General features: G+C 44.0%; 1 protein-coding gene across 1 annotated transcript in view; it reads left to right on the top strand.

Moving 5' to 3' along the window:
* Positions 1 to 25,181, top strand: part of OVCH1 (ovochymase 1) — a 104,344-nt gene that overhangs the window by 39,841 nt on the left and 39,322 nt on the right. Inside the window, exons 15-26 of the mRNA XM_044277490.1 lie at positions 774 to 846; positions 946 to 1,141; positions 2,315 to 2,460; positions 2,587 to 2,743; positions 2,823 to 2,903; positions 3,126 to 3,353; positions 11,642 to 11,782; positions 11,863 to 11,992; positions 14,950 to 15,089; positions 15,237 to 15,371; positions 15,903 to 15,938; positions 16,173 to 16,397. Coding sequence (XP_044133425.1) covers positions 774 to 846; positions 946 to 1,141; positions 2,315 to 2,460; positions 2,587 to 2,743; positions 2,823 to 2,903; positions 3,126 to 3,353; positions 11,642 to 11,782; positions 11,863 to 11,992; positions 14,950 to 15,089; positions 15,237 to 15,371; positions 15,903 to 15,938; positions 16,173 to 16,397 — 1,688 coding nt within the window. The remainder of the gene's footprint in view (positions 1 to 773; positions 847 to 945; positions 1,142 to 2,314; positions 2,461 to 2,586; positions 2,744 to 2,822; positions 2,904 to 3,125; positions 3,354 to 11,641; positions 11,783 to 11,862; positions 11,993 to 14,949; positions 15,090 to 15,236; positions 15,372 to 15,902; positions 15,939 to 16,172; positions 16,398 to 25,181) is intronic.

Genomic DNA, 25,181 nt, shown 5'->3' with positions numbered 1-25,181 from the left:
TTAAGCACGGCAGGGGGGGGGGTGATCATGGACAGGCGCATCCGCCTGTCAACATCCATCATGGACAAGCTCATGTTCATTAAAATGAACCGGGCATGAATCCCACAGGACTAGGTATACTGGCCGCACCCAGCCATTGTTATACTCCAGAGCAGTTTGTGCATTCTCTTTGCTATTTCCCAATGTAAAAAAAAAAAAAATGAAAGTGTTGGCCACATCCATCAACTCCTTCTCCACTCAGACCTCCACCTCCTGGCTCAAGATTATTATGTCTTATATTGACATAGTAGAGAAGTATACTGGCCACCCCCCCCCCCCCCCAAAAAAAATGGCTATAGGTCACACACAGAATTAACAGACAAATAGAAAAAAAAAAGTATGTTGGCTTCCTCCTCCTTTTCCATCTACACCGCCATGTCAACAGCCTCCTCAACTTCCTTCTCCACTTGGACCTCTTCCTCCTGGTTCAATATTATAATTTTTTTTTAATGTATTTTATGTTAAGCCATTTTCCTATCTATATTTGTTTGCAGGGCAATTGTACTGCTTTTACCCCCATTTTGGATCCTTTTGCAGACATCTAGCTCTTTCTATGACTTTTTTTACAGCCATTTCAGTCCCAAAGTTCGAGTACCCATTTACTTCAATGGGGTTCGGTGTCCGGCCAAACCCGTTGAATGCAATGGCTCATCCCCATTACCAACTTTTTTGAGACTCATGAATGACCACAAATATATCCCATATTTTCCTAATTGCAATGTCTGTGGTTGCAGATCCTTCGATCCTTCCCGTTACCATCTTGTAGCTGGGATCCATGATCGACTCTTGAATGAATCCAGCAGGCAGGTCAGTGTGCAGGGCGGCAGTTTTTTTTTATATGGTGTTCTATAATAAGGGATAATCTAGATAATTGTGGCTAGTGTTTTTTTTATTTGTGTCCTACAGGACAGGATGGTTCACACCATTGCAGCTCATGAAATGTACAGTCACATCACCAATGACTACGACATTGCATTGATCCATTTGGCAGAGGAGTTGACCTTTAATGACTTTGTACGTCCAATCTGTCTGCCTAGAATGGAGGAACCCCTTAAGCCGACATCCCTGTGTGTGGTCACTGGTTGGGGCAGCACTGGAGAAGGTGGCTGTACTTGGTATAATGGGCTCTACTTCATATATCAAATGTCTCTTGTGGAAAAACTGGAAAAAGGAAAGCTGTGCTGTGATTGGTTGTTGTGGGCAACTAGAACAATTTTATTAAAGTTAAAACACTGAAAAATGGGAAGAACTTGTGAAAGAGCTGTCATCTAACGCATGCATCAAATCCTTAGAATATACTCGCCACTTCTTGTTTCTGTAGACCTCTTTACTCCTGGGTGCTTCTGCAGATAACATCCGGATGCCAGAGATGGTTTTTAGACATCTGCAGAGGTGATCGGGAGTGTAGACAACGGCAAGCAGCAATAATGAGAAGATGTCAGTATTTGCAAAGTACAGACTGGAGTCTGGATTAGTTTTGGGGTTCTGGTTTGGAGTCTGTATAAGTACAGGAAGTATGGTTTAGGAGCTGTATTCGTATAGGGGATCTAGATTGGGGTTATAGTATAGAGGGTCTGTTCTGGTGACTGCATTTATTTAGGGGTTCTGGTGTCTCTTTGGGGGGACTTGTATTAAGAAAATATATTGCTGCATTTGTGGGAGGGGAGGCTGATTACAAGGCTAATTATACGCACCTGTGGGCCCAGGCTGGCTGATTACTAGGCTATTTATAGGCACCTGTGGGCCCAGGCTTGTGCTGATTTCACCCATCCACCCACACCATCTTACAGTCACTTCACATTAGGGTGGCCTTAGGCTGCCCTACCACGGCAGTTATGGCATAACTCCACTGCTTTTTGTAGATAGGGTTAGATAGGTTAGGTTCACCTTTCTTATAGCCGATCCGACCACAAGTATTTAACTATCTAGGAGAATGGTCTAGGGTCTGTTTTCATTTTGGGATGTGATAAAAGGGATTATATGTACTTGTGATTCTTGGGTTGGAGACATACCCTATATAAAGGGGGCAGGCGTATGTGTAAAAAAAACACACCCTTGCAGCATGTAATTCACCTGCTGACTGGTGTTTGAGGTTGAGCTTAACCTCTCTGCTAGGAGATGGTCTAAGATGTAGAGTCTGGACACAGAATTAGTCGCATGGCTGCTGCAGAGACAACACTGTGTCAGGCTATTGTTCTTATGATCCTGTATTTCATCTTTTCAGTGGGGTTAATATTTACCAGATACATGGGGGAATTTATTTCTTGCACTTTAGATGGACAATACTCCAACCGCTTGCAGCAATTACAAGTCCCCATCCTAGATAATGGCATCTGCAACAATTCCTATTACCCAGGAGTGATTTCAGAACGCATGTTCTGTGCTGGATTTCCTGATACCGGAGGAAAGGATTCCTGCCAGGTCTGTACAATTTTGTGGAAGATTTCTTTTTTCCATATGACATGAAATGTATAACTAGTTCTAGTTATTGGTTTGGCCTCATGGCAACAGCACAAAAACTCTATTTAATGATTTTTTTTTCTACAGGGTGATTCTGGGGGGCCCCTGGTCTGTCCCAGCTCAAATAAATCCTATGTACTTTTTGGCATAGTCAGCTGGGGTGTGGGCTGTGCACGGTCAAAAAAGCCTGGTGTATATACAAGAGTTCGTTCTTTCCTGAGCTGGATAGAAAGTACCCAACAAGGTAATCGAATGATGCAATGTATTCTTTCTGTACTAGGACCACTAATGATTTCTAATGTGACATGTCTTTTTATATGCAGAAGTCAACAAAACTTTATATAATGAGGATAATGCTGCAAGTCAGTCACTGAAAGTTAACAAGGACAGATCTCCACTTGCGGGTAAGTGACTTAAAATCTCTAAGGGTGTTTTTTTTTATCCCATTGCCAGTATACACACTACATTTGATATATGCCATCAGCCGGCACTGTGCTGGGCACAAGAGTCTCTGTAATGAAGACACGAGCTAGTGCAAAAAGTGAACTTGACTCTCTGACACGTGGGTGTAGCATGCAGTTTGTGTGTTTTGTTTTTTTTAACTTAAAAAATGTTCTGTTTTGTAGCTTGTCCCAGAGGCCTTCTTTTGGAAGATGCGGTTGGCTCTATTGCTTCACCAGGATTTCCATATGGATATGCTGGTGGCCTGATCTGCTCCTGGGTCATCTCCACCACAACTTCTAATGGCTTAATAAAAGTTGTTGTGGAACACCTATCTATCCAGGAATCTGTAAACTGTATCGTGGAATCTCTGTCCATCTATCAGGAGGAGAACAATGTCAGTAAATTGATAGGTAAGGGGAACATGGCTGAAGGTTATGGACTCTCACAGTGTTAGGCTACATTCACACGACCAATTTTGCGAAACGGGTGCAGACACATTAATTTTATGGGGCCGCAAAAGATGCGGACAGCACACCGTGTGCTGCCTGCATCCGTTGCTCCGTGCCGCGGCCCCGTAAAAAAATAGAACATGTCCTATTCTTGTCCGCAATTACAGACAAGAGTAGGCATTTTCTATGACAGCCGAGGCATGTGTGGTCCGCAAATTGGGAATGCACATGGGCCGGTGTCTGTGTTTTGCGGATCCCACAAAACACCACGTTCGTGTGAATGTAGCCTTATGCCACATACAAAGAAAATGATTTGCTTAAAGAGTAACTAAACCTTTTGTATCAAATTTTAATATGATGTTCCTAATGCCCTAATAAAACTTTTTCTAATATACTTTATTAATTTTGTATTTTTCTTAGTCTTTTCCCTACCTGTGCCCCCTGGAGGATTACTCCATGTACCCATGTGCTATGCCAGGATTAGCTGAGCGGAGCGGGCTCCTGCTCCTGCCTTTTCCGCTAAGCTAAGAGAACTGCATGTCTTCTCTTAGCTTAGCGAAGCAGAGAGAAGCAGGAGCCCGCTCCGCTCAGCTAGTCCTGGCATAGTACATGTGTACAGGGTACCTATGTGCTATGCCAGGAGTTAGTAATGGCAAGGGAAGGAGAAGCAATATGCGCTCCTGCCCATACTCACAGCGCTGCTGCGGCCCCATTCATTAATTTCACAGCCCATACTCCATGCACCGCTGTGCAGTGTACAGAGAACTGAGTTTTAAGCCCACATGGAATGGTGCGCTTCAGGTAGGGAAAAGAATAAGAAAAATTCTAAATTAATTAAGTATATTAGAAAAAGTTTTATTAGGGCATTAGGGACATCATATTAAAATGTGATACAAAGGTTTAGTTACTCTTTAACCCGTTCGCTACCAGCGATGTGCAAACATGGCACCTGCTCGCAAGTGCAGTGGGCGTCATGACCGGCAGGTCTCTGCTGTTTCAAACAGCAGAGACCTGTCGCTAATTACCGTGACCGACAATAATGCCGATCGCGGTAATTAAAGCCTTTAGATTACGCGATCACGTGAGTGAGATCACTGCATCTAAATGGTCAAAAACCTGTGGCCAATGGGGATGTCGGTAGTTGCTTTCAATGCTGGGAGTCTCGCTGACAAGACACACAGCATTTATGCTGCAATCCTTATTTTGGCCAACATAAGAAATGAGCAATTAACATAGTACATAACATATGGCCGAAAAAAGACATTTGTCCATCCAGTTCGGCCTGTCATCCTGCAAGTTGATCCAGAGGAAGGCAGATCCAGAGGAAGTTGATCCAGAGGAAGGGGGGGGGAGGGTCTTGACAGTAATACTCATTTTAAAAATACATGATGGTTCAAAATTCAAAAACAGATTTTATAGGCTCATATATGAGCTTTTAAAATCATTACAAAAAATAAAAAAATTTAAATCGCCCCCTTTCCGTAGAATAATGCCCGTACTATTCAAAAATATTTTTCCAATACAATACAGCGAATGGCATAATGGGGAAAAAGGGTCAAAATGGCCAATTAGCCATTTTTTTCATTGCTTATTTTACCCCCCAAAAATTTAATAAAGTGTGATCAAAAAGTCAAACACACTGCAAAATGGTATGAATAAAAAGTACAAATTGTCTGGCAAAAAAATGAAGCCCTATACAGCTCAGTAGACATAACTATAAAAAATGTATAAGGGTCAGAATGTATTTTTTTTTTCAAAGTTTACATTTATTTTTACGCTATTTAAACATAGAAATCTATACATATGGGGAATCGTTGTAATCGTACTGACCCAGAGAATGAAGGGCATGGGTCAGTTTTGCCGCAAATGAAACGCTATGGGAACAAAACCCGTAAAACGGTGGAGAAATTGCATATTTTTTTTCCAATTCCATTAATTGTTTGCCATAATTAATATTGGCATTAGAAAATACAACTTGTCCCACAAGAAATAAGCCCTCATACAGCTATGTGAATGGAAATATAAAAAAGTTATGGCTTAACCCCTTAGGGACTTAGGACGTACCTGTACGTCCTAACTTTAAAACGACTATGCGACGCGGCTGGGGTTAATCGGAACAGGATGTCCGCTGAAATCATTCAGCGGGCATCCTATCACAACGCCGGGGGGGGGGGGGGGGTCATGTGACCCGCCCGCATCGGCGATCGCCGCAGGTCAATTCAGACCTGCAGTTTGCGGCTTTTACCTGGTGCGGCGGCGGTGGTGCCATCGGGTCCCCATGCGGCTGTAGGGGGGACCCGATGGGATGGAAGGCAGCACAATACCTTCCTGAGGCATTGCGCTGCCTTCCGGTGTCGAGCCTGTGGGATCCAGCTCCCTGGATCTCACAGGCAGGAAGCTGTATGAGTAATACTCACTGTATTACTCATGCAGCAAATGCATTCCAATACAGAAGTATTGGAATGCATTGTAAAGGGGATTAGACCCCCAAAAGTTCAAGTCCTAAAGTGGGACAAAAAATAAAGTTTCCCCCCCCCCCCCCCAAAATTAAGTTTCAAGTAAAAATAAACAAAAACATAATTTCCCCATATAAAGTAAAAAAAAATTGGTGAAAAATAGTATACATATTCGGTATCGCCGTGTCCGTATCGACCGGCTCTAAAAACATATCACATGACCTAACCCCTCAGATGAACACCGTAAAAAATAAAACCTGTGCCAAATAAACCATTTAGCACCTTGCATCACAAAAAGTACAACAGAAAGCGATCAAAAAGGCATTTGCCCACCAAAATAGTACCAATCTAACGGTCACCTCATCCCGCAAAAAATTATCCCCTACCTGAGACAATCGCCCAAAATATAAAAAAAACTATGGCTCAGAATATGGAGACACTAAAACATAAAAAAAAAAGATGTTATTGTGTAAAACTTAGATAAAAAAAAGTATACATATTAGGTATCGCCGCGTCCGTATCGACCGGCTCTATAAAAATATCACATGACTTAACCCCTCTGACCAGTCATCTAATCCCGCAAAAAATGAGACCCTACCTAAGCTAATCGCCCAAAAACTAAAAGAACTATGGCTCTCAGAATATTAAGACACTAAAACATGATTATTTTTTTTTTGTTTCAAAAATTATATTATTGTGTAAAACTTGCATAAATAAAAAAAAAGTATAAATATTAGGTATCGCAGCGTCTGTAATAACTTGCTCTATAAAAATATCACATGACCTAACCCCTCAGGTGAATACCGTAATTTTTTTAAAATAAAAACGGTGTAAAAAAAAGCCATTTTTTGTCACCTTACATCACAAAAAGTGTAATGGCAAGCGATCAAAAAGTCACACACACCCCAAAATAGTGCTAATAAAACCGTCATCTCATCCCGCAAAAATGATATCCTACCCAAGGTAATCGCCCAAAAACTGAAACAATTATGTCTCTCAGACTATGGAAACACTAAAACATGATTTTTTTTTTTGCTTCGAAAATGAAATCATTGTGTAAAACTTAAAGGAAACCTGTCACCAGGATTTTGTGTATAGAGCTGAGGCCATGGGCTGCTAGATGGCCGCTAGCACATCCGCAATACCCAGTCCCCATAGCTCTCTGTGCTTTTATTGTGTAAAAAAAAACTATTTGATACATATGCAAATTAACATAAAAGAGTCATATCTTACTTGTGTGACCAGAGAAGAGTCATATTTTCAAGCTCTGACTCATCTCAGGGTAATTTGCATATGTATCAAATCGGTTTTTATACACATTAAAAGCACACAGAGCTATGGGGACTGGGTATTGCGGATGTGCTAGTGGCCATCTAGCAACCCATGTGACATCAAATCCCGGTGACAGGTTCCCTTTAAATAAATAAATAAAAAAAGTATACATATTAGGTATCGCAGCGTCCGTGACAACCTGGTCTATAAAAATATCACATGATCTAACCTGTCAGACGAATGTTGTAAATAACAAAAAATAAAAACGGTGCCAAAACAGCTATTTCTTGTTACCTTGCCTCACAAAAAGTGTAATATAGAGCAACCAAAAATGATATGTACCCTAAACTAGTACCAAAAAAACTGCCACCCTATCCCATAGTTTCTAAAATGGGGTCACTTTTTGGGAGTTTCTACTCTAGGGGTGCATCAGGGGGCAGTGGCGTACCGCCCATAGAGGCAGACCACGCCATTGCTATGGGGCCCGCGGCACAGAGAAGGCCCCGCCCACTCATGACATGCGGCTATGCGGCTGCTTTTCTTCTCAGGCTCAGCCAACTCTTCTCCCGCAATCTCCGCCGCCAGCCGCCCCCTGCCCAGAGTCTGACCTGATCTCCTGACCTTACTGCTGCGGAATCAGGATCAAACCAGCCTGCAACTGCAAGTAGCGCTCGCTGGCCAATCAGCACAAGGCAACTCTGTTGAGGCAGCTGCTGATTGGCCAGTGTGTGCAAGGGAGGCGGGAGAATCGGTTCGCCGTCGGCCGTCACCAGTGTGCCTGAGGAGCAGAGCTGCAGAGGAGATGAAGTCAGAAGCACCCTGTCGGACTGTCCCACTCCCAGGCCTGGCCTGAACGCAGAGAGCAGACACTCAGTCAGCACAGCAGAGACTAGGTATGATGATAATGTCAGACTCAGATACCATTACTCAGAGATTGTCAGACACTGACAGCCTGACACAGGCCAGGCACAGGCAGCAAGAGAGAGGAGGGGTGGGGAGGGGGACAGCCAGGACAGGGTGGGACATGCTTCAATCCCACTCCAGTGAGTCCTGTTGTCCTCTATGAGCCCCAAAATGCCTATGGGGGGAGAAGTAGGAAGAAAGCACACTGTCCTGAGAATTTGGGGGGGCATTAGGGGTTGGGGGGGCTCATAGAGGACGGTGTGCTTTCCTCCTACACCTACACCTACTCCTTCCTAACAACCCCCCGGGCATTTTGGAGGGCATTAGGGGTTAGATATTAACCCCTCTAACTCCTTGCTGCTAATGCTGAGTGTGCACAGAGCCACCAAATGATATTTAACCAACCAGCCAAACCCCCCCCCCCCCACAAACACACACACACACACAAACACACACAAACACATGCGCAAATGTGCACACTCAGCATCAGCAGCAAGGAGTTAAAGGGGTTTAAAGAGTTAAGGAGTTTAAAGAGTTAAGTTTTAAGGAGTTAAAGGGGTACAAATACATGTACATTTTATACGTTACTGCAACAAAGGTGTTTAATAATAAAATAATTTTTTTTATCCCTAACAGTTTCAGTAGGTCATGTATAAATTTATTTAATGGGTTTGTGGCATGGGAGGAGCCAGGTCAGGAAGTGGGAGGGGCCATGGTGGGTAGTGGGCGGGGTTAAGGGGCCCAATTCAGATTTTTGCTATGGGGCCCAGTGATTTCTATGTACGCCCCTGTCAGGGGGGCTTCAAATGGGACATGGTGTAAAAAAAAACAGTCCAGCAAAACCTGCCTTCCAAAAACCGTATGGCATTCCTTTCCTTCTGCGCCTGCCGTATGCCCGTACAGCGGTTTACGACCACATATGGGGTGTTTCTGTAAACTACAGAATCAGGGCCATAAATATTGAGTTTGGTTTGGCTGTTAACCCTTGCTTTGTAACTGGAAGAAAAAAATATTAAAATGAAAAATCTGCCAAAAATTTTAAATTTTGAAATTGTATCTCTAGTTAGTAAAATCAGTTTTGAATACCTTGAGGGGTTTAGTTTCTAGAATGGGGTCATTTTTGGGTGGTTTCTATTATGTAAGCCTCGCAAAGTGACTTCAGACCTGAACTGGTCCCTAAAAATTGGGTATTTGAAAATTTCTGAAAAATTTCAAGATTTGCTTCTAAACTTCTAAGCCTTGTAACAGCCCCAAAAAATTAAATATCATTCCCAAAATGATCCGAACATGAAGTAGACATATGGGGAATGTAAAGTAATAACTATTTTTGGAGGTATTACTATGTATTATAGAAGTAGAGAAATTAAAACTTGGAAATTTGCAATTTTAGTTTTTTTTTTGTAAATTTGGTATTTTTTTTATAAATAAAAATTTATTTTTTTTACTTCATTTTACCAGTGTCATGAAGTACAATATGTGAAGGAAAAACAATCTCAGAATGGCCTGGATAAGTCAGAGCGTTTTAAAGTTATCAGCACTTAAAGTGACACTGGTCAGATTTGCAAAAAATGGCCAAGTCCTTAAGGTGAAATAGGGCTGAGTCCTTAAGGGGTTAAGGAAGATAGGGAAGAAAAATTAAAACGCAAAAACTAAAAACCCTCCGGTAGTGAAAGGGTTGAAGAGTCTGTCAACTACATTTCATCTATGAAAATAACACCAGTACACTGCAGGACACTTAGACAACTGTAACGGTCACGTGTACACACACACACAGGGGGGAGGATAGTGACCACTGCGCTCCACTCTCACCCCTGGCCCTGCCTACTTGCCTCACAAGTCCTGATGACAGGGGACAACTGGACGGCAGTCCCTAACTTAGGATACGTGCGGGAAGGACAGACAAGACAAATAACGGATAGTGAACGTACCAGGTCAAAACCGTAGCCGGGGTCAGAAATACCAGGAGAGTCGAAGTACCAAAGGAGTCCGCAAAGAATAGTCAGGTGGAAGCCAAGGTCAAAATACCAGGAGGGATGGGTAGTACAGGAGGAGCAGGCAAAGGATCGTCGGGGAACAGGATCAGGTAAGTATACAGGTATCCAACAAACCCCAGGAACCTAAATTTACAGGCAACCTGTGGTCAGCAGGCTGCCTGTATTTATAGTGGGGTCTGAGGGTCATGTGACGTGGCCAGCGTCACTTGACCGACAGACCGACTAGTCGAGCACCAAGTGATCAGCTCGGCACTCAAGGCAGACCTAGGAGCAGGGAGCCTCCCAGCTAGCAAAGCCGCCCTGGGAACGAGGTCAAACACAGATCCTCGCTCCCGAAGCTAAGCAGCAGGTCTGCGGCTGATGGGAGACCGAGTGCGCCTTCGGCACCCCGTTACAACAACATTGAAAACATACCTTTATATCCTAATATTGTGTCTACAAGTCCCAGAAAAAGAACCGTGTCTTATACGATGAAGTCCGTGGTAACGTAATCCATAGCGCAATTCACCATATACCCAAACTCTAACTTCAAAAACGAAAGTTTGCTCATCCCTAGTGCTGATGCCTTATTAACACGTCAGTGTTCGGTCAGTGATTTTGAGCCAAAACCAGGTGCGGTTCTAAAGACAGAACTGGTGCAGAGCTTCCCTTATACTTTGTATTGGCTCCAATCCTGGTTTTGGCTCACAATCACTGATGGAAATCACTGACCAAAACACTTACATGTGAATGAGGCTTGACATAGTATTAGGATATAAAGGTACGTTTTCAGTGTTGTGTAGGTTTTCTACTGTACTTTGCTGTTAGTTTCATAGGTTCAAAGGAAAATTTCAGGCATTGTTACCCCAATAACAGGCCTATGAGTGGTGTCGCACACTTTTTTTATGGCAGTATTTCCAGCCAAAGCCAGAAGTGGGTCCGTAAGGAATGAGAAATATAAAGTATAGATGAAAGTTAGGTTGGTATCGGACCTCTGTGGCTCCACTGCTGTTAAAACAAAAGACTAAAGAACCCCCTCCCCTTCTTGGCTGAAAGGCAAAGATTTTTACCTGAAAAGTAAAATAGGTTATTGTGGAACATAAAAGGGGTATCCATAGTTAACCAATAACTAAGGCCTCTTTCACACTAGCGTTTTAGTTTTCCGGTATTGAGATCAGTAATAGGGGCTCAATACCGGAAAAAAATGCTTCAGTTTTGTCCCCATTTATTGTCAATGGGGACAAAACTGAACTGAATAGAACGGATGCTCCAAAGTGCATTCCGTTCCGTTTAGTTGCGTTCCCAAGAGCAAACCGCAACACGTTGTAGTTTGCTTTCCGTCCTGGGATGCAGAGCAAGACGGATCCGTCGTGACCCCCAATGCAAGTCAATGGGGACGGATCCGTTTTATCTGACACAATAGAAAATGGATCCGTCCCCCATTGACTTTCAATAGAGTTCATGACTGATCCGTCTTGGCAATGTTAAAGATAATACAACCGGATCCGTTCATAACGGATGCATATGGTTGTATTATGGGTAGCGGAAGCGTTTTTGCTGAACCCTGCCGGATCCAGCGAAAACACTAGTGTGAAAGTAGCCTAAGTTTTCATATTTTTATTTAACTAGATCTGCATTTTTGCAGATAAGATGTGCGGCTTCCCATCCACACCAATGACCTATGAAAGTCGTGGGCCCGTTGTACGAGTGGTCTTCATCTCTGCTAATCAAGGCATTTATAGCAGAAATGGCTTTAGCCTCCAGTACAAGATATATGGTGGAAGAGGTAATGTTGTATATATCTTTATGAGATCCCTCCATTATTCTTCTCAAGAGTATTGTGAACTGATTTACAGTTGTTTGCAGTGAGGGATTTTATTGAGACCGGATGGAGGAAATCTAGAATTCTGGAGGATTGTAATGATAGAATTGTAACTTCAGAGAATGGAGTGATCTCTTCTCCTGGATATCCAGATGAATATCTCAATAATCTCAGGTAAGGGTTCAGAAAGTGTTTATGTACAGTGTTTGGTAATAGTCGCAAAGGTCTATACTAGATGAGCCCACATAAGTAGGAGCTCATATTATCAATAAAACATTATCCAGATGTTCCAAGGACAAGTGGTACAAGGTTTTTTCTTATTGTCCTATAATTTTTGGTTAGAAATTGGCCTAGAATTATCTGAAAGAAGGGTTTCTGATGCCAGTTCCAATAACTGCCACTGTGCAGTAAACAACTATAGCTACAGAAGTTCTATCTAAAGTGGAAAACACTGCTGCTACGGGGCTGAGCTGTTGGGTGGCCCAGTACTGAACCAATTCAAGTTTTAGTTCCTGATATTTTTTATTAGTCTTTTTCATTCTATGACGCTGTACATATGAAAAGGGATAGACATACGTAATACAAAACAATTACAATAAGCATGATCAAGATTAGTTATAAAATGGTTCAGAAGGAGAGAGGACCCTGCCTGTGAAGGCTTACGATCTTCAAGGGATAGAAGGACACAGTAGGTGAGGGTAAAGCTGGTCATAGCGGTATAGTGACAGCAGGATTACTGTAGGTTGTAGGCTTGTCTGAAGAGGTGGGTTTTCAGGTTTCTTTTTAAGGTTTCCACTGTAGTTGAGTCTATGTTGGGTGGGCTAATGCGTTCCAGAGTATAGAGGATGCACAGGAGAAATCTTGTAGGCAATAGTGAGAATAGGTGAAAAGGGGATCGTAGAGAAGGAGGTCTTGTGGGGATGTATTGGGAAAGTAGCTCAGAGATGTAGGGAGGGGACAGGTTGTAGATAGTCTTATAAGTAGGTTTCTTTGTATTAAGGACTGTATTTTTCATCCATGTGCTATCTGTATTTTTCCTGGATAGTACACTGACACATTAATTTCTGTGGGGCCATGCACACTACTGTATTTTTTACATATCCGTGTGACTGTTATGTAAATCATAGAAAATGTCATATTCTGGTATTGAGGATAAGAATGGCCCTTACTATTTATGTGAGAGAAATGCGGAGTGCACACGGAAGGTATGCTTACTTTGCGGATACATGTGACCATTCCACAAATTGTAGAACATGCCCTTTTAAAAGGATTCTGTCATGACATTTTAGGCCTATAACCTAAACCCGGAGGATTGCGGAGGCGGGGCTGAGGTGAGGAAGGGAGCACTATAGACAGGGAGGGCGGCGATTTCAACTGGGAAGGCGGCGCTGGGCACCAGACTGAGATGGCTGCAGCCGGGCACCCTGTATGAAGCGACGTCCCCTTGGGCACATTAGGTAGGTGAATGACAGGTTATAAAAACCTGTTTTATGTGCTAATAGAGCCACAGGCACATTTAATAAGGACCGTTTCGGATTCATGCTATTTGGACAGACCTGGCCATATGTTTAGGTTATAGGCCTAAAATGTCATGACAGAATCCCTTTAAGTCACAATACTTTCTATTTTCAACATGACCTCCTAACGACTGTGGATGAATTGGAGGCCTCTAAACATGCCTGACCTTTTTATAACTTTATTTCTTATTTTGTTCTTGCTCATGCCCTAAACACTTTGTTAAAACGTCTTGACCTCAACAAAGCTCTTACTTGGTTTGAGATACTTATCCAACAACCCAGACAACCTAAAAAAAACTTCTTTACAATATATAATATACTCCCCTCCATTCTCTCTCTGCACACAAGGAGTTGTCTTATAATATTACCCGGAAAGAAGACCTTCAAACCACTTTTTTCAAAGTAGCAAATTAAATTGCTCCTAAGATCCCTTTAAAATTACATCCAGATGTACACACGTACAGGAGAACGGATTCAAGACTAGATGGTGTATATGTCACTGGCTAAGATGGTTAACATTGCTTGATCATATTCCTCCACATGTTGAAATGCAAATACAAAATTGGAACCTATTACTGTATGTGGTGGTACTGCCCTAAAGTTTCACCTTTTTGGGCAGAGGTGGTTGCGACAATTAATACCCAGTGTCCTATATCAATACCATATGCACCAGAGGCCCTCCTGTTACTGCTTCTCCCTGAAACCATACTTGAAATTACTACTTCGACCTCTCAGCCCCTACCAGGCTCCTCCTAGCTGCTTCATAGAAATGTACAGTTTCCCCTTCTTTATTTCAATGGATAGCAAAAGTTGACCAAATCTACTAGTTAGAGAATATTTCCTACTGGGAATCCTGAAACCAGAGTAAGTTTAGTAAAATCCGGTTGCTTTGGTCGACCTTTTTAAAGATTTATAGAGGGAGAGGCTGTTCAGGCAGGCCCAGGTCAATATGACCGCCATTACAGCCACTGCATACCTCAAATACTTTTATGTTATAATCTGGTTATAACTTTACCGGTCACCATCCCCCTCTCCTCACCTACTATGCAATCTTCCTTACCTCATCATACCCTCCTTTTCTCTCTACCACTTATCCCTTCCTTTTAACCAGTTTAAAAATGACTTGTTTATATTGTTAATCTATTCCTTAGAGTACATTTCTATCATACTGCCCTGGCCGAAACCTCTGAATTGGGTGTAATCACACAGGCATCTGGCTTGATAGGGCAGATATTCTTACCTATTATTACTTGAATATTGTAAAATGTTATGTAATATCGTTTTATCTTTACCTTTGTCAGTTGTACTCTATTGTTTATATAAAAAAAAAAAAAATGCCCTATTCTAGTCCGTATTGCAGATGAGGATAATCAATAGGAATGATAAGAGTGAAAAAAACATGCACACAGAAGGTATCTGGTATTTTGGAATCCATGGTTTTTGGACAAGGGCTGTTTCAATTGTGGGTCCCTACTTCTCACAAGTTTAACCAAGTCCTACCCGAAATCAGGGGGGATCAAATGAGTGAGGCCAGTGGGGAGAGGGGCCACTTGATTTTCCTATTTCTTGATATATGTTCCCAAGTTCAACCCTAAATTCTGCTTTTAATTACAGATGTGAATGGAGGATCATTGCCCCACTTGGAAGCATAATTCGATTTGACATTGACTCACTAAATACAGAAAAAGACCAGACTGGTTGCCTAGATGTTCTACAAGTGTATCAGGGGCTTGGTCAAAATAAAGATCTATTAGGCAAGATAAATAAATACAGCTATGCTAAGATATCTTTTCTAAGAATAATACAGAATATCAACGGTGGACTGAGTGGTTGGGTGGTGCCTGTGAGCTGTTGAGGTTTCAGCTTATTAGCTAGTTGATTATTTTGATAATTTTTTTCAGGCTCCTTTTGTGGGAACATGTCTGACCATGCTTTGAAGACCAGTGGTCCGGAGATGACTTTAGTGTTTACTTCTGACTCCAGGGTGTCTATGAAAGGATTTTCTTTAAGATATTCCTTCTGGAAGCTGCAGACAGGTATGCAGGCTGTTCTGATGGCAGTTTTCAGATTTTAAGTTTCATAACATTTCAAAATTGATTGAAAGTGATTGTTCAGCATGACCTTTTTGCTTGATATGTCAATTTTGTTGTTCTGTTTCTCTGGAAACTAGCAAAGAAAACATATATAAAGATGCATGTCTCATACAAAATTTAAATTTTAAAGATTCAGTCATTCAAGATTATAACTTTTGAAAATTATGTTCAATTAATTGTCATCTAGTCTTCCAGTACAATAAAGAATAGCTCTTAATAAAGAGATCAAGAGCAATCTCCTTTTATGTTTTTTTGGTTCTTCACAAGTTTAGTTATCTGATACTGGGTATTCACGAAAACCATAATCGAAAACGAAAGAAAGTGATCCATATACAGAAGTCAACCAGCTTGGTGGTGGTTTCCATGTGCCCATAAATGTGTTGAATGCTACATAGATGAATAACCAATAGTCACTAGAGACAGAACTTGACAATTCCTCAGTAACTGATAACCTAATTTGTTTTGTCACCTTAGATTCTGTAGAAAGAGGAGAGAATTTGTCTGTTCTCCGTAAGTATGATTTGCTTAAATAAAATTGTAAATTATGATCGGAATTCACAAGAGTCAGCCCAGAGACATACAATTTCCTGTAAGCTATTACAGGGTTTTTTTTGCATACCCACCCCACTACATGGTCTGACAACCACAACCATCCCATTCACATTGGGAAAAATGTTTAGGCTTTTATATTTTGTATGGTTGTATATTTGGTTCTTGCTTGATTAATTATTTTTGTCTCCTCAGGTTGTCCCATACTGAATATTTTAAGAACTAGTCAATCAGATCTAAAATCACCCGGCTATCCCTGGACTTACCTTACTGAACTGGATTGTTGGTGGATCATTTCTTCTGTATCTGGGAATGCACTCGAGTTAAATATTGTAGACCTAGCACTGGAGGACTCTCCAAACTGCAAATGGGACTATTTTAAGATTTATGATGGAGCCGCTAATGAGACGAAGTTGCTGGGTAAGTTCTGGTATTTTTACTGCTATGTTAAAGGGGTTGTCCGCTTTTTACTATTGATGACCTATCCTCAGGATAGGTCTTCAATATAAAATCAGCGGGTGTCCAACTCCCAGCACCCCCCGCTGATGAGCTGTTTACCTGCTCGTTGCAGGTATGGCGTTCCCATTCACATCTATGGGACAGCTCTGTCTGTTCAAGTGAATAGGACGGAGCTGTCCCATAGAGGTGAATAGGGGACGACATGCAGTGTCCCAGGGGGTCAGTAGTGTGTGCTGGGCTTTGTAGTGCAGATTGACCACTAACCTGGGATCCACTGTCGTCTTCAATTGGGGCAAATACTGGAACAGGCAGGTATTTAACAGTTCGTGACGCCAGTGTCAGTTAAACGGTGACACGCCGTGTAAAGTATGGTGGAAGAATGAAGCAAGCACAGGATAGCCAACAAAAACTGGAACTTTTACTGAATATCAGTCAAGATAATACACGGACACTGGTAGTGCACAGTTCCATAAAAGACGGTTGGTTTTAGAAGAATACAGATGGTTCTTGACATTACAGAAAGGCCGGTCTTAGCGATGAATTATACAGAGTGTTAATTACAGGAGATGCAGTACAGGCGGCTTGCTCACTATTCCTGACTGGTCCCGCTATATGTGAATTTCTCTCCAAGGTCTAATGCCCTTTATCTGGCGTACCCTTGAAGCTGTCCTTATCTAGTACCTCCTCTGTTATCTTGAGTACCTCTCGCTTTATCTGATCGGCCTCTGTGGTAATCTGTGTCTTGGCTTGTGGCTCACTTATGCTGCTGCAGCGGAACGGATGGTGACTCAGGAGGGGAACCTTTTCCTTGGATCCGGAACCCGGTTACAGGGCCTTTACTACCCTCTCCTAGCCGGCAGGCTTCAGGCCTGCTATGCTCTCACAGGCCCATAGCCTTGCTTTCTCTCAGACACAGGATCATTTCTGACCTCTGCTTCCCACTGTCTGTCTCCTCCAACTGCTATTACTTCCTGACTGGGCCTTATATAACCTAGGGTTCCCTAGCTCCCTCTAGTGACTCAGAGCTGGAACTACACCCTAGCCGGCCTGCAAAATGCACGTTTCACAGTAACAGGAAAATACATAGCATGACATTATAAGATATTCTATACCAACTTCCCCATAAATACAGGGGGAACGACAGTACCCAAGTGACCCTTCAGTAGTGACGGGCATCTCGCTCCTGTACACTACATACCCCGCTGCTTTAAGCTGAGTACGACCTCGTACTCCATCAGGGCCCGCCCAACTGGAATCCTGACCTGAAACAGAGAAAGACACATGCATACATACATATATGTCAATTACACTCTTATCAGACCCAATTGGAAATGGCGAAGTCTGGTGACAAGGGGCGTCGTTCTCTTTTTCACAGGATAGTGAGTGGAACGGGGGCGCTGACCTGGCACAGCGGATGTTGAAAGAACCAGGATAGTCCATGACAATAAATAAGTCCATAATAAATTAACCTCTCAGAGGCTTGCACATAGGAAGTCCATCTCTGGGCACATAGATGTGAATAAAAACAAACCGGTTACTTAAATACTGTCAGCAGCACATATATAAAATGACAATACAGGACTCTGACAATACCAGGGCCTTGTTATCCTGGCAAGTCCTGCTTACCCTTTAAAATAGTGCTGACATAAAAATGTCTTTTCAACCTGAAATGGGGGTAAAAGGGGTAAAATTTGTGCAAAAACTTCAAGGCACAACCGGGAATTCAGCAGCAAACCGGATGTCCCAAACAAAACAAAGGCAGCTGGAAGCATTGACTCAGAGTGGCACATTCTTCAACTAGGATGCCACCGGCCGTGGGTAACTGGCAGCGAGCTTCACCAGCCCTGCCAACTGGAGGGACAAACGGCCATTAAGGAAAGGAACAAGAGGGCAAAAGTACTCACAGCCGGGTATCATGTTCCTCTTCTGACGATGAGTCGACATATGGCACCTGCAGCAGTTGTTCCGGCAAGGACGGCCACATTTGAAACCCGTCTCCCCTGACAATTTTTAGAGGGGGAGGTTTGTCTTTCACGGCCTCCATCTCGGCCTCCGTCCTCGGGAATGGAAACCACCGCTCGCCTCCTGCGCAGCCGAGGTCCGCCACCCAGTACACCCTCTTTCGTAGGGCCTCCAGTTCTGCTTTGGTACAGGTGGTCGGATTTACCGGAGGTCCAGGGGGTCCGGCCGCTGGGGGAACGATGGCAGCGGCTGCTTGGCGCCGGGCCTCAGCACTTTCCTCGGCTCTCCGATAGCTGTCATGCCGCTCCTGCTCTTCTTCTCGTTTCACTGCAGCCGGAGGGGGATACCGCTCCTCCAGGCCCTGCAGCACGATCGGCTCCCAGAAGACATCTGTATTGAGGTAGGCCTGATTTTGAAGATGGGTGGTCCGGCCCTTGTCCACACACGCGCTAGCTATCTCAGCCGGTTCGGCCCTGTCTTTTTCAGAGTCCCAGTTTTCAACCGGCGCGTTCGGGCGAGTCACTGCGGTGGCGTAGGGGCCCCTTAAACTTTCAGCGGGAGTGTATTCCACGATTTCCCCTATGGTAAGATTGTGGAGATGTTCTGGGAGGTAATGCCGTTTTACCGATCGCCGGTTGACATAAAAGTCCCGGCCAGTCCCCAGCTCCTGGATAAATCCATAGCCTTTGTCCTTATCGAATGACACTACTATCCCTCGGCGCCTTTCGAGCTGGGGCTTACCCGGGAAAGAGTCTCCCTGGATCGACTTAGCCATCTCCTCGAAGCGCTTCTTCCGGCTAGTATTCTTTGCTGCCACCGCGGCTTTCAGCTCTTCCATGATAGCCGGCCATTCTGCATGCCGGCGGCGGATCGGTGGGGACTCGGGTCGGGTGATGCTCAGATCCATGGCCTGGGCTCCGGGATTGACCGTCCAGGCTAAAGGATCCCACGGCCCCAACTCCGGAAAGTCCGGTGGAGTGGCGCCCCACTCGCACGTGGTCTCATCCTCGCTCTCCGCAGCGCACGCCATCTCCTCTCTTCCTGATTGCTGCATCGCTTCTGACTCCTCCCACGCACTGGGCCAGTCTATCTCCATCGGAGCCCCGCCTCCCAGGCGTAACTCTTCAAAGTAATCAGCCGCCTCGCCACTCCTCAAGGTGGGCGGCGCTCCAGGGCAGTCGTCTCCTCCTTCTTCTTGGAAGGTTTCGGCGCCAAATATTCGCGCCACTGCACATCCTGATGGCGCAGTAAAAAGCCTCATGGCGCCGGCGGCCATTTTAACTGTCGGGAAGCCGCAATTCACTGCCAGCAAGCAGGATAATGAGAAATCCAGCAAAACACAGTCCACAAATACGATTTTTTTTTTTTCTGGGGGTAGCGCAACACAGTACAGCGTCTCTGATTCCTCCCAGGCACAATTGTAATCCACAAGTTAGGAATAAAGGTTACAGTCTTTGCAATACGGTGGTGGAATAGTTAAAGCACACAGTTCACACTTCTCTGCACTGTCGAAGTATGCGGATCCTGTTCGTGACGCCAAAAAGAGCGATGCAGTGTCCCAGGGGGTCAGTAGTGTGTGCTGGGCTTTGTAGTGCAGATTGACCACTAACCTGGGATCCACTGTCGTCTTCAATTGGGGCAAATACTGGAACAGGCAGGTATTTAACAGTTCGTGACGCCAGTGTCAGTTAAACGGTGACACGCCGTGTAAAGTATGGTGGAAGAATGAAGCAAGCACAGGATAGCCAACAAAAACTGGAACTTTTACTGAATATCAGTCAAGATAATACACGGACACTGGTAGTGCACAGTTCCATAAAAGACGGTTGGTTTTAGAAGAATACAGATGGTTCTTGACATTACAGAAAGGCCGGTCTTAGCGATGAATTATACAGAGTGTTAATTACAGGAGATGCAGTACAGGCGGCTTGCTCACTATTCCTGACTGGTCCCGCTATATGTGAATTTCTCTCCAAGGTCTAATGCCCTTTATCTGGCGTACCCTTGAAGCTGTCCTTATCTAGTACCTCCTCTGTTATCTTGAGTACCTCTCGCTTTATCTGATCGGCCTCTGTGGTAATCTGTGTCTTGGCTTGTGGCTCACTTATGCTGCTGCAGCGGAACGGATGGTGACTCAGGAGGGGAACCTTTTCCTTGGATCCGGAACCCGGTTACAGGGCCTTTACTACCCTCTCCTAGCCGGCAGGCTTCAGGCCTGCTATGCTCTCACAGGCCCATAGCCTTGCTTTCTCTCAGACACAGGATCATTTCTGACCTCTGCTTCCCACTGTCTGTCTCCTCCAACTGCTATTACTTCCTGACTGGGCCTTATATAACCTAGGGTTCCCTAGCTCCCTCTAGTGACTCAGAGCTGGAACTACACCCTAGCCGGCCTGCAAAATGCACGTTTCACAGTAACAGGAAAATACATAGCATGACATTATAAGATATTCTATACCAACTTCCCCATAAATACAGGGGGAACGACAGTACCCAAGTGACCCTTCAGTAGTGACGGGCATCTCGCTCCTGTACACTACAGACATATTTGTAATTACACCTGCTTACCCCTGCAATTGTTGTGGCGAGCAAGTAAACCGCAGAAGAGGCAGCGCTCATATGAGCACTGCCTGCTCTTTAAACAGCTGATCGGCGGGGATGCTGGAAGTTGGCCTCCAAGCTGATCGGATATTGATGACCTATGCTGAGGAATGTTCAGCCATTTTTGAGTTACAGGGGTTAAAAAAAATCAGTCTGTTTGCAGAGTATCACCTCTCAGTCCCTTCAGTGGAGGGCTTATTTGAAGCCTTATCTCTGATCTCCTGACCTCATAAGCATTCATTATAGCTAAACTCTTATCAAGCTGATAAGAATGTGACTTTTAAAGGGAATCTGTCACCAGTGTTATGGTGACTTAACTAAGGGCAGCTTAATATAGTGACCGCTCTCCTTAGCAAAATACTGGGTCACTTTCTTTAACCCTTAGAGGACCCTGAGATTTTCCACTTTTGCGTTTTTCACTCCCCGCCTTCCCATAGTCCTAACTTTTTTTTATTTTTTCCGTTCACATAGCCTGATTGGGGCTTATTTTTTGCAGGACAAGTTGTGCTTTCTAATAGCGCCATTTACGGTTGCTTACATGTACTGGGAAGCGGCAGAAAAAATTCTAAATGGGGTAGAATTGGAAAAAAATGCATTTCTGACAGGTTTTTATTTTTTTACACTGTACACTATGCGGTAAAATTGACCTGTTATCTTCATTCTCCAGGTCAGTACAGTTGCAACAATACCACACATGTTTAATTTTTCTTGCGTTTTAATACTGAAAAAAAATTGATCACCATATTCTGACCCCTATAAAATTTTTGTAGTTATGTGTAAAGGGCTGTGTGAGGCTAATTTTTTTTGTGGGGCAATCTGTGCTTTTCAGTTTACCAATTTGAAGTGTGTGCGACTTTTTGATCACTTTTTATAAAAAAAAAATTATTGGGGAGTAAAAGTGACAAAAAATGGCAAGTTGGCAGTTTTTTATTTTTTTACTGTTACTCTATTTGCTGTATGCTATTAATATTGTTATATTTTAATTGTATGGGCATTTTCGCATGCGGCGATGCCCATGATGTTTATTTTTTTTTATTGGTTAAGTATTTTATTTTAAGGAAAGGGGGGTGATTTGAACTTTTATATTATTATTTTTTTTTACTTTGTCACCCTGGGTGACTATAACAGGCAATCATTAGATTGGCCATTGTGTTCATTGATGGCTATATAGCTATCATTGAACACTTCATTTTCAATATAACAAGACAGTGCTGCCACCTAGTGGCCTGTATTGGTAAAGTCCTCTAATAGACTCTGAAGCCTGCTTGATTTCAGCCGGGGAACGCTGTTACCGCGGTGGAAGCGCGCGCTTCTGCTTCCGGATTGCTCTGATGCCGTGGTTGGCTTATCGCATACTTGTGCTGCTGAAACCCGGCGGTTATGGCACCCGCTGCACGTGCAATGCTTAGATGTCAATGGCGTATTCGTAATGTCAATGGCGTATTCATGAGCTCATGGCTTCCCACCTACCTACTGCTGATTAATATGGAAAAATATTGTCAGAGGCAGGTGGGTCGGGAGCTCATTAAATATGCGGACTCATTGGCATGTGCTGGCACTGATGGGATTTAAAAGTAAGAGCAGCAGAAAACTGCGACAGATTCCTTTTGAATTCTGGTTACAGTTGAATAATGTGTTTGTATGATTACAGCATTATATGGCACTAATATAAATTTTGTAGAAATTGTGTAACATTTTCTATATTTAATAAGGTATGCCCCCCTTGTTTGCCAAGTTTTGTGCTGTTTGCAATTAGGTCTTGTCCATAAAATGGCTGCTGATGGAGGGTCATGTGACCAGGAAAATCACCTCCGTGTGAGATCTCCTCTGTTCAAATACACTGCCCCTCCCATCTGCACTTGCACTGTTGGGACCTTAGAGCAGACACAGTGTCTGAATGCAGGAGAAATTACATAGAGGTGAATTACCTGGTCACATGGCCCTCCATCGGCAGCCATCTTATGGACAGGACTGCACAGAAGATTTGCTTAAAAAGTGGGCATGGCTTATTGTAAGCCCTGTACCGGGGTGGGCTCCCCAGGATACAGCGAAGTCACAGACAAGGAAAGCGACACTGACACCAGCTTTATATGCAAGAACAGAAACTTTACTTTGGAAATGGTAATAACACAATTATAAACAGAATAAGTAATACCCCCGGCCCACAGTCACCGTACACCTGTCCCAGGCGCTCCCCCACAACCGTGTGGACCGATCTAAGCCGTCGGCGGTGCTCCTGCACCCATGCAGTCATACTTCTTGGTGGGGGACTCCATCGGGTTAGGCATGTGGAGATCGTCAATCTCCCGTCCAGCTCGTCCAAACATGAGCATATGTGGCGGGTATCCGGTGGTACTGTGTACTCTGTTATAGGCCTACATCAACTCAGGTAGGTACGCTGGCCACTGGGCTTTTTTGACTGTCTTCTAGAGTCCGCAGCATCTGAAGCAAGGTGCGATTGAAGCGTTTGCACGCCCCGTTTCCTTGTGGGTGATACTGAGTGGTGCGGGAGCATTCAATCCCATACAGCTGGTACAGTTCATTCACACCCGAACACCTGTATAAAGTGTTTACAGACAGCTTCGGCGGCCGACTCTGCGGTTTGGTCTCTGGTGGATACCAAACAATAGGCCCTAGTAAAGACCCTCGGGAGGTAAACCTCAAATACACCACTGGTCAGTAAGACCAAAAGAAATCCCTGTAGGGGTCTACTAATTTTGAAAATTAAAACAATACTTTATTAGATTTAGTTAAAAGGGGTTATAGATGCCCCAATATACCACACGTTTAAAACTATCAGACGATAGTACTGGTTTGTGTAAAGATTATTTATACTTTTTCTCTCAATTTGAAAGAGAGAGATGTGAATGTGCAGGTGAGTGGTATACAGTTTGACACACTCTTGAGGTATAACCCTAGTTCTAGGTGTCCCAGGACCTGGGCCCAGGTCCCGATTACTAATATCAACTGTGTGTCACTCTTCACTGATAACCACAGTACATCACACCATTCAGAACATACTAATATATAACCCTATTGCTAGGTAAAATTTACACAGTTACTACTGTCTGTCTAAGAGAAGTGCCTAACACTAGTCCCCACCCGACATGTTTCGCCGCGATGTGGCTTCGTCAGGGGTTTGGGGTATTAGCGCCGGCACGCTGAAAAAGCACAGGTTATATGCACTAGGTAACGCCCACCGTTTGTGCGTAGCGGCTGGCCCATTGGTCGCGGCAGCGAGGGGCGTGTCCACTGTATCACATGCATGGACGCCTGGCGATGACCTCATCACAGGCTGTCTGCACTAGGTCACGCCCCCGTTCATTCGTGGCGGATGACCCATTGGTCGCGGCCGCGAGGGGCGTGTCCACTGCATCACATGCACAGGCGCCTAGTGACGACCTCATCACCAGACGTCTCCTACCCAGTCCAGTCGTCGGCGCCGTCTAATGTCATCATATTCAGCGTCATCACTCCGTCTCCTCCTTGTCACGGAGGTGGGAGCGGATATCCAATTGGATACAATTGCACAGTCAGTAGCCAAATACTGGATACATTTTTATGATGAATGACTGGATACATACAAATGGGTATTAGTTAGTTTTTAGATACAGTTGATGAGAAATGAGGCTAATATCATCTGACAAATGTACTTTATAATGCTTTAATTAGCTAGCTGCACACATATTGTGAACTGCTGTTGTCAGTATATAATAAACATGTAGCGTTCTGCCTCATTTCTCATCAACTGTATCTAAAAACTAACTAATACCCATTTGTATGTATCCAGTCATTCATCATAAAAATGTATCCAGTATTTGGCTACTGACTGTGCAATTGTATCCAATTGGATATCCGCTCCCACCTCCGTGACAAGGAGGAGACGGAGTGATGACGCTGAATATGATGACATTAGACGGCGCCGACGACTGGACTGGGTAGGAGACGTCTGGTGATGAGGTCGTCACTAGGCGCCTGTGCATGTGATGCAGTGGACACGCCCCTCGCGGCCGCGACCAATGGGTCATCCGCCACGAATGAACGGGGGCGTGACCTAGTGCAGACAGCCTGTGATGAGGTCATCGCCAGGCGTCCATGCATGTGATACAGTGGACACGCCCCTCGCGGCCCGCGACCAATGGGCCAGCCGCTACGCACAAACGGTGGGAGTTACCTAGTGCA

This window comes from Bufo gargarizans, chromosome 2 (assembly GCF_014858855.1).
Source record: "Bufo gargarizans isolate SCDJY-AF-19 chromosome 2, ASM1485885v1, whole genome shotgun sequence".
NCBI lineage: Eukaryota > Metazoa > Chordata > Amphibia > Anura > Bufonidae > Bufo > Bufo gargarizans.
The sequence above is the reverse complement of the archived record's forward strand: the minus strand, read 5'-3'. Positions and strand labels throughout refer to the sequence as shown.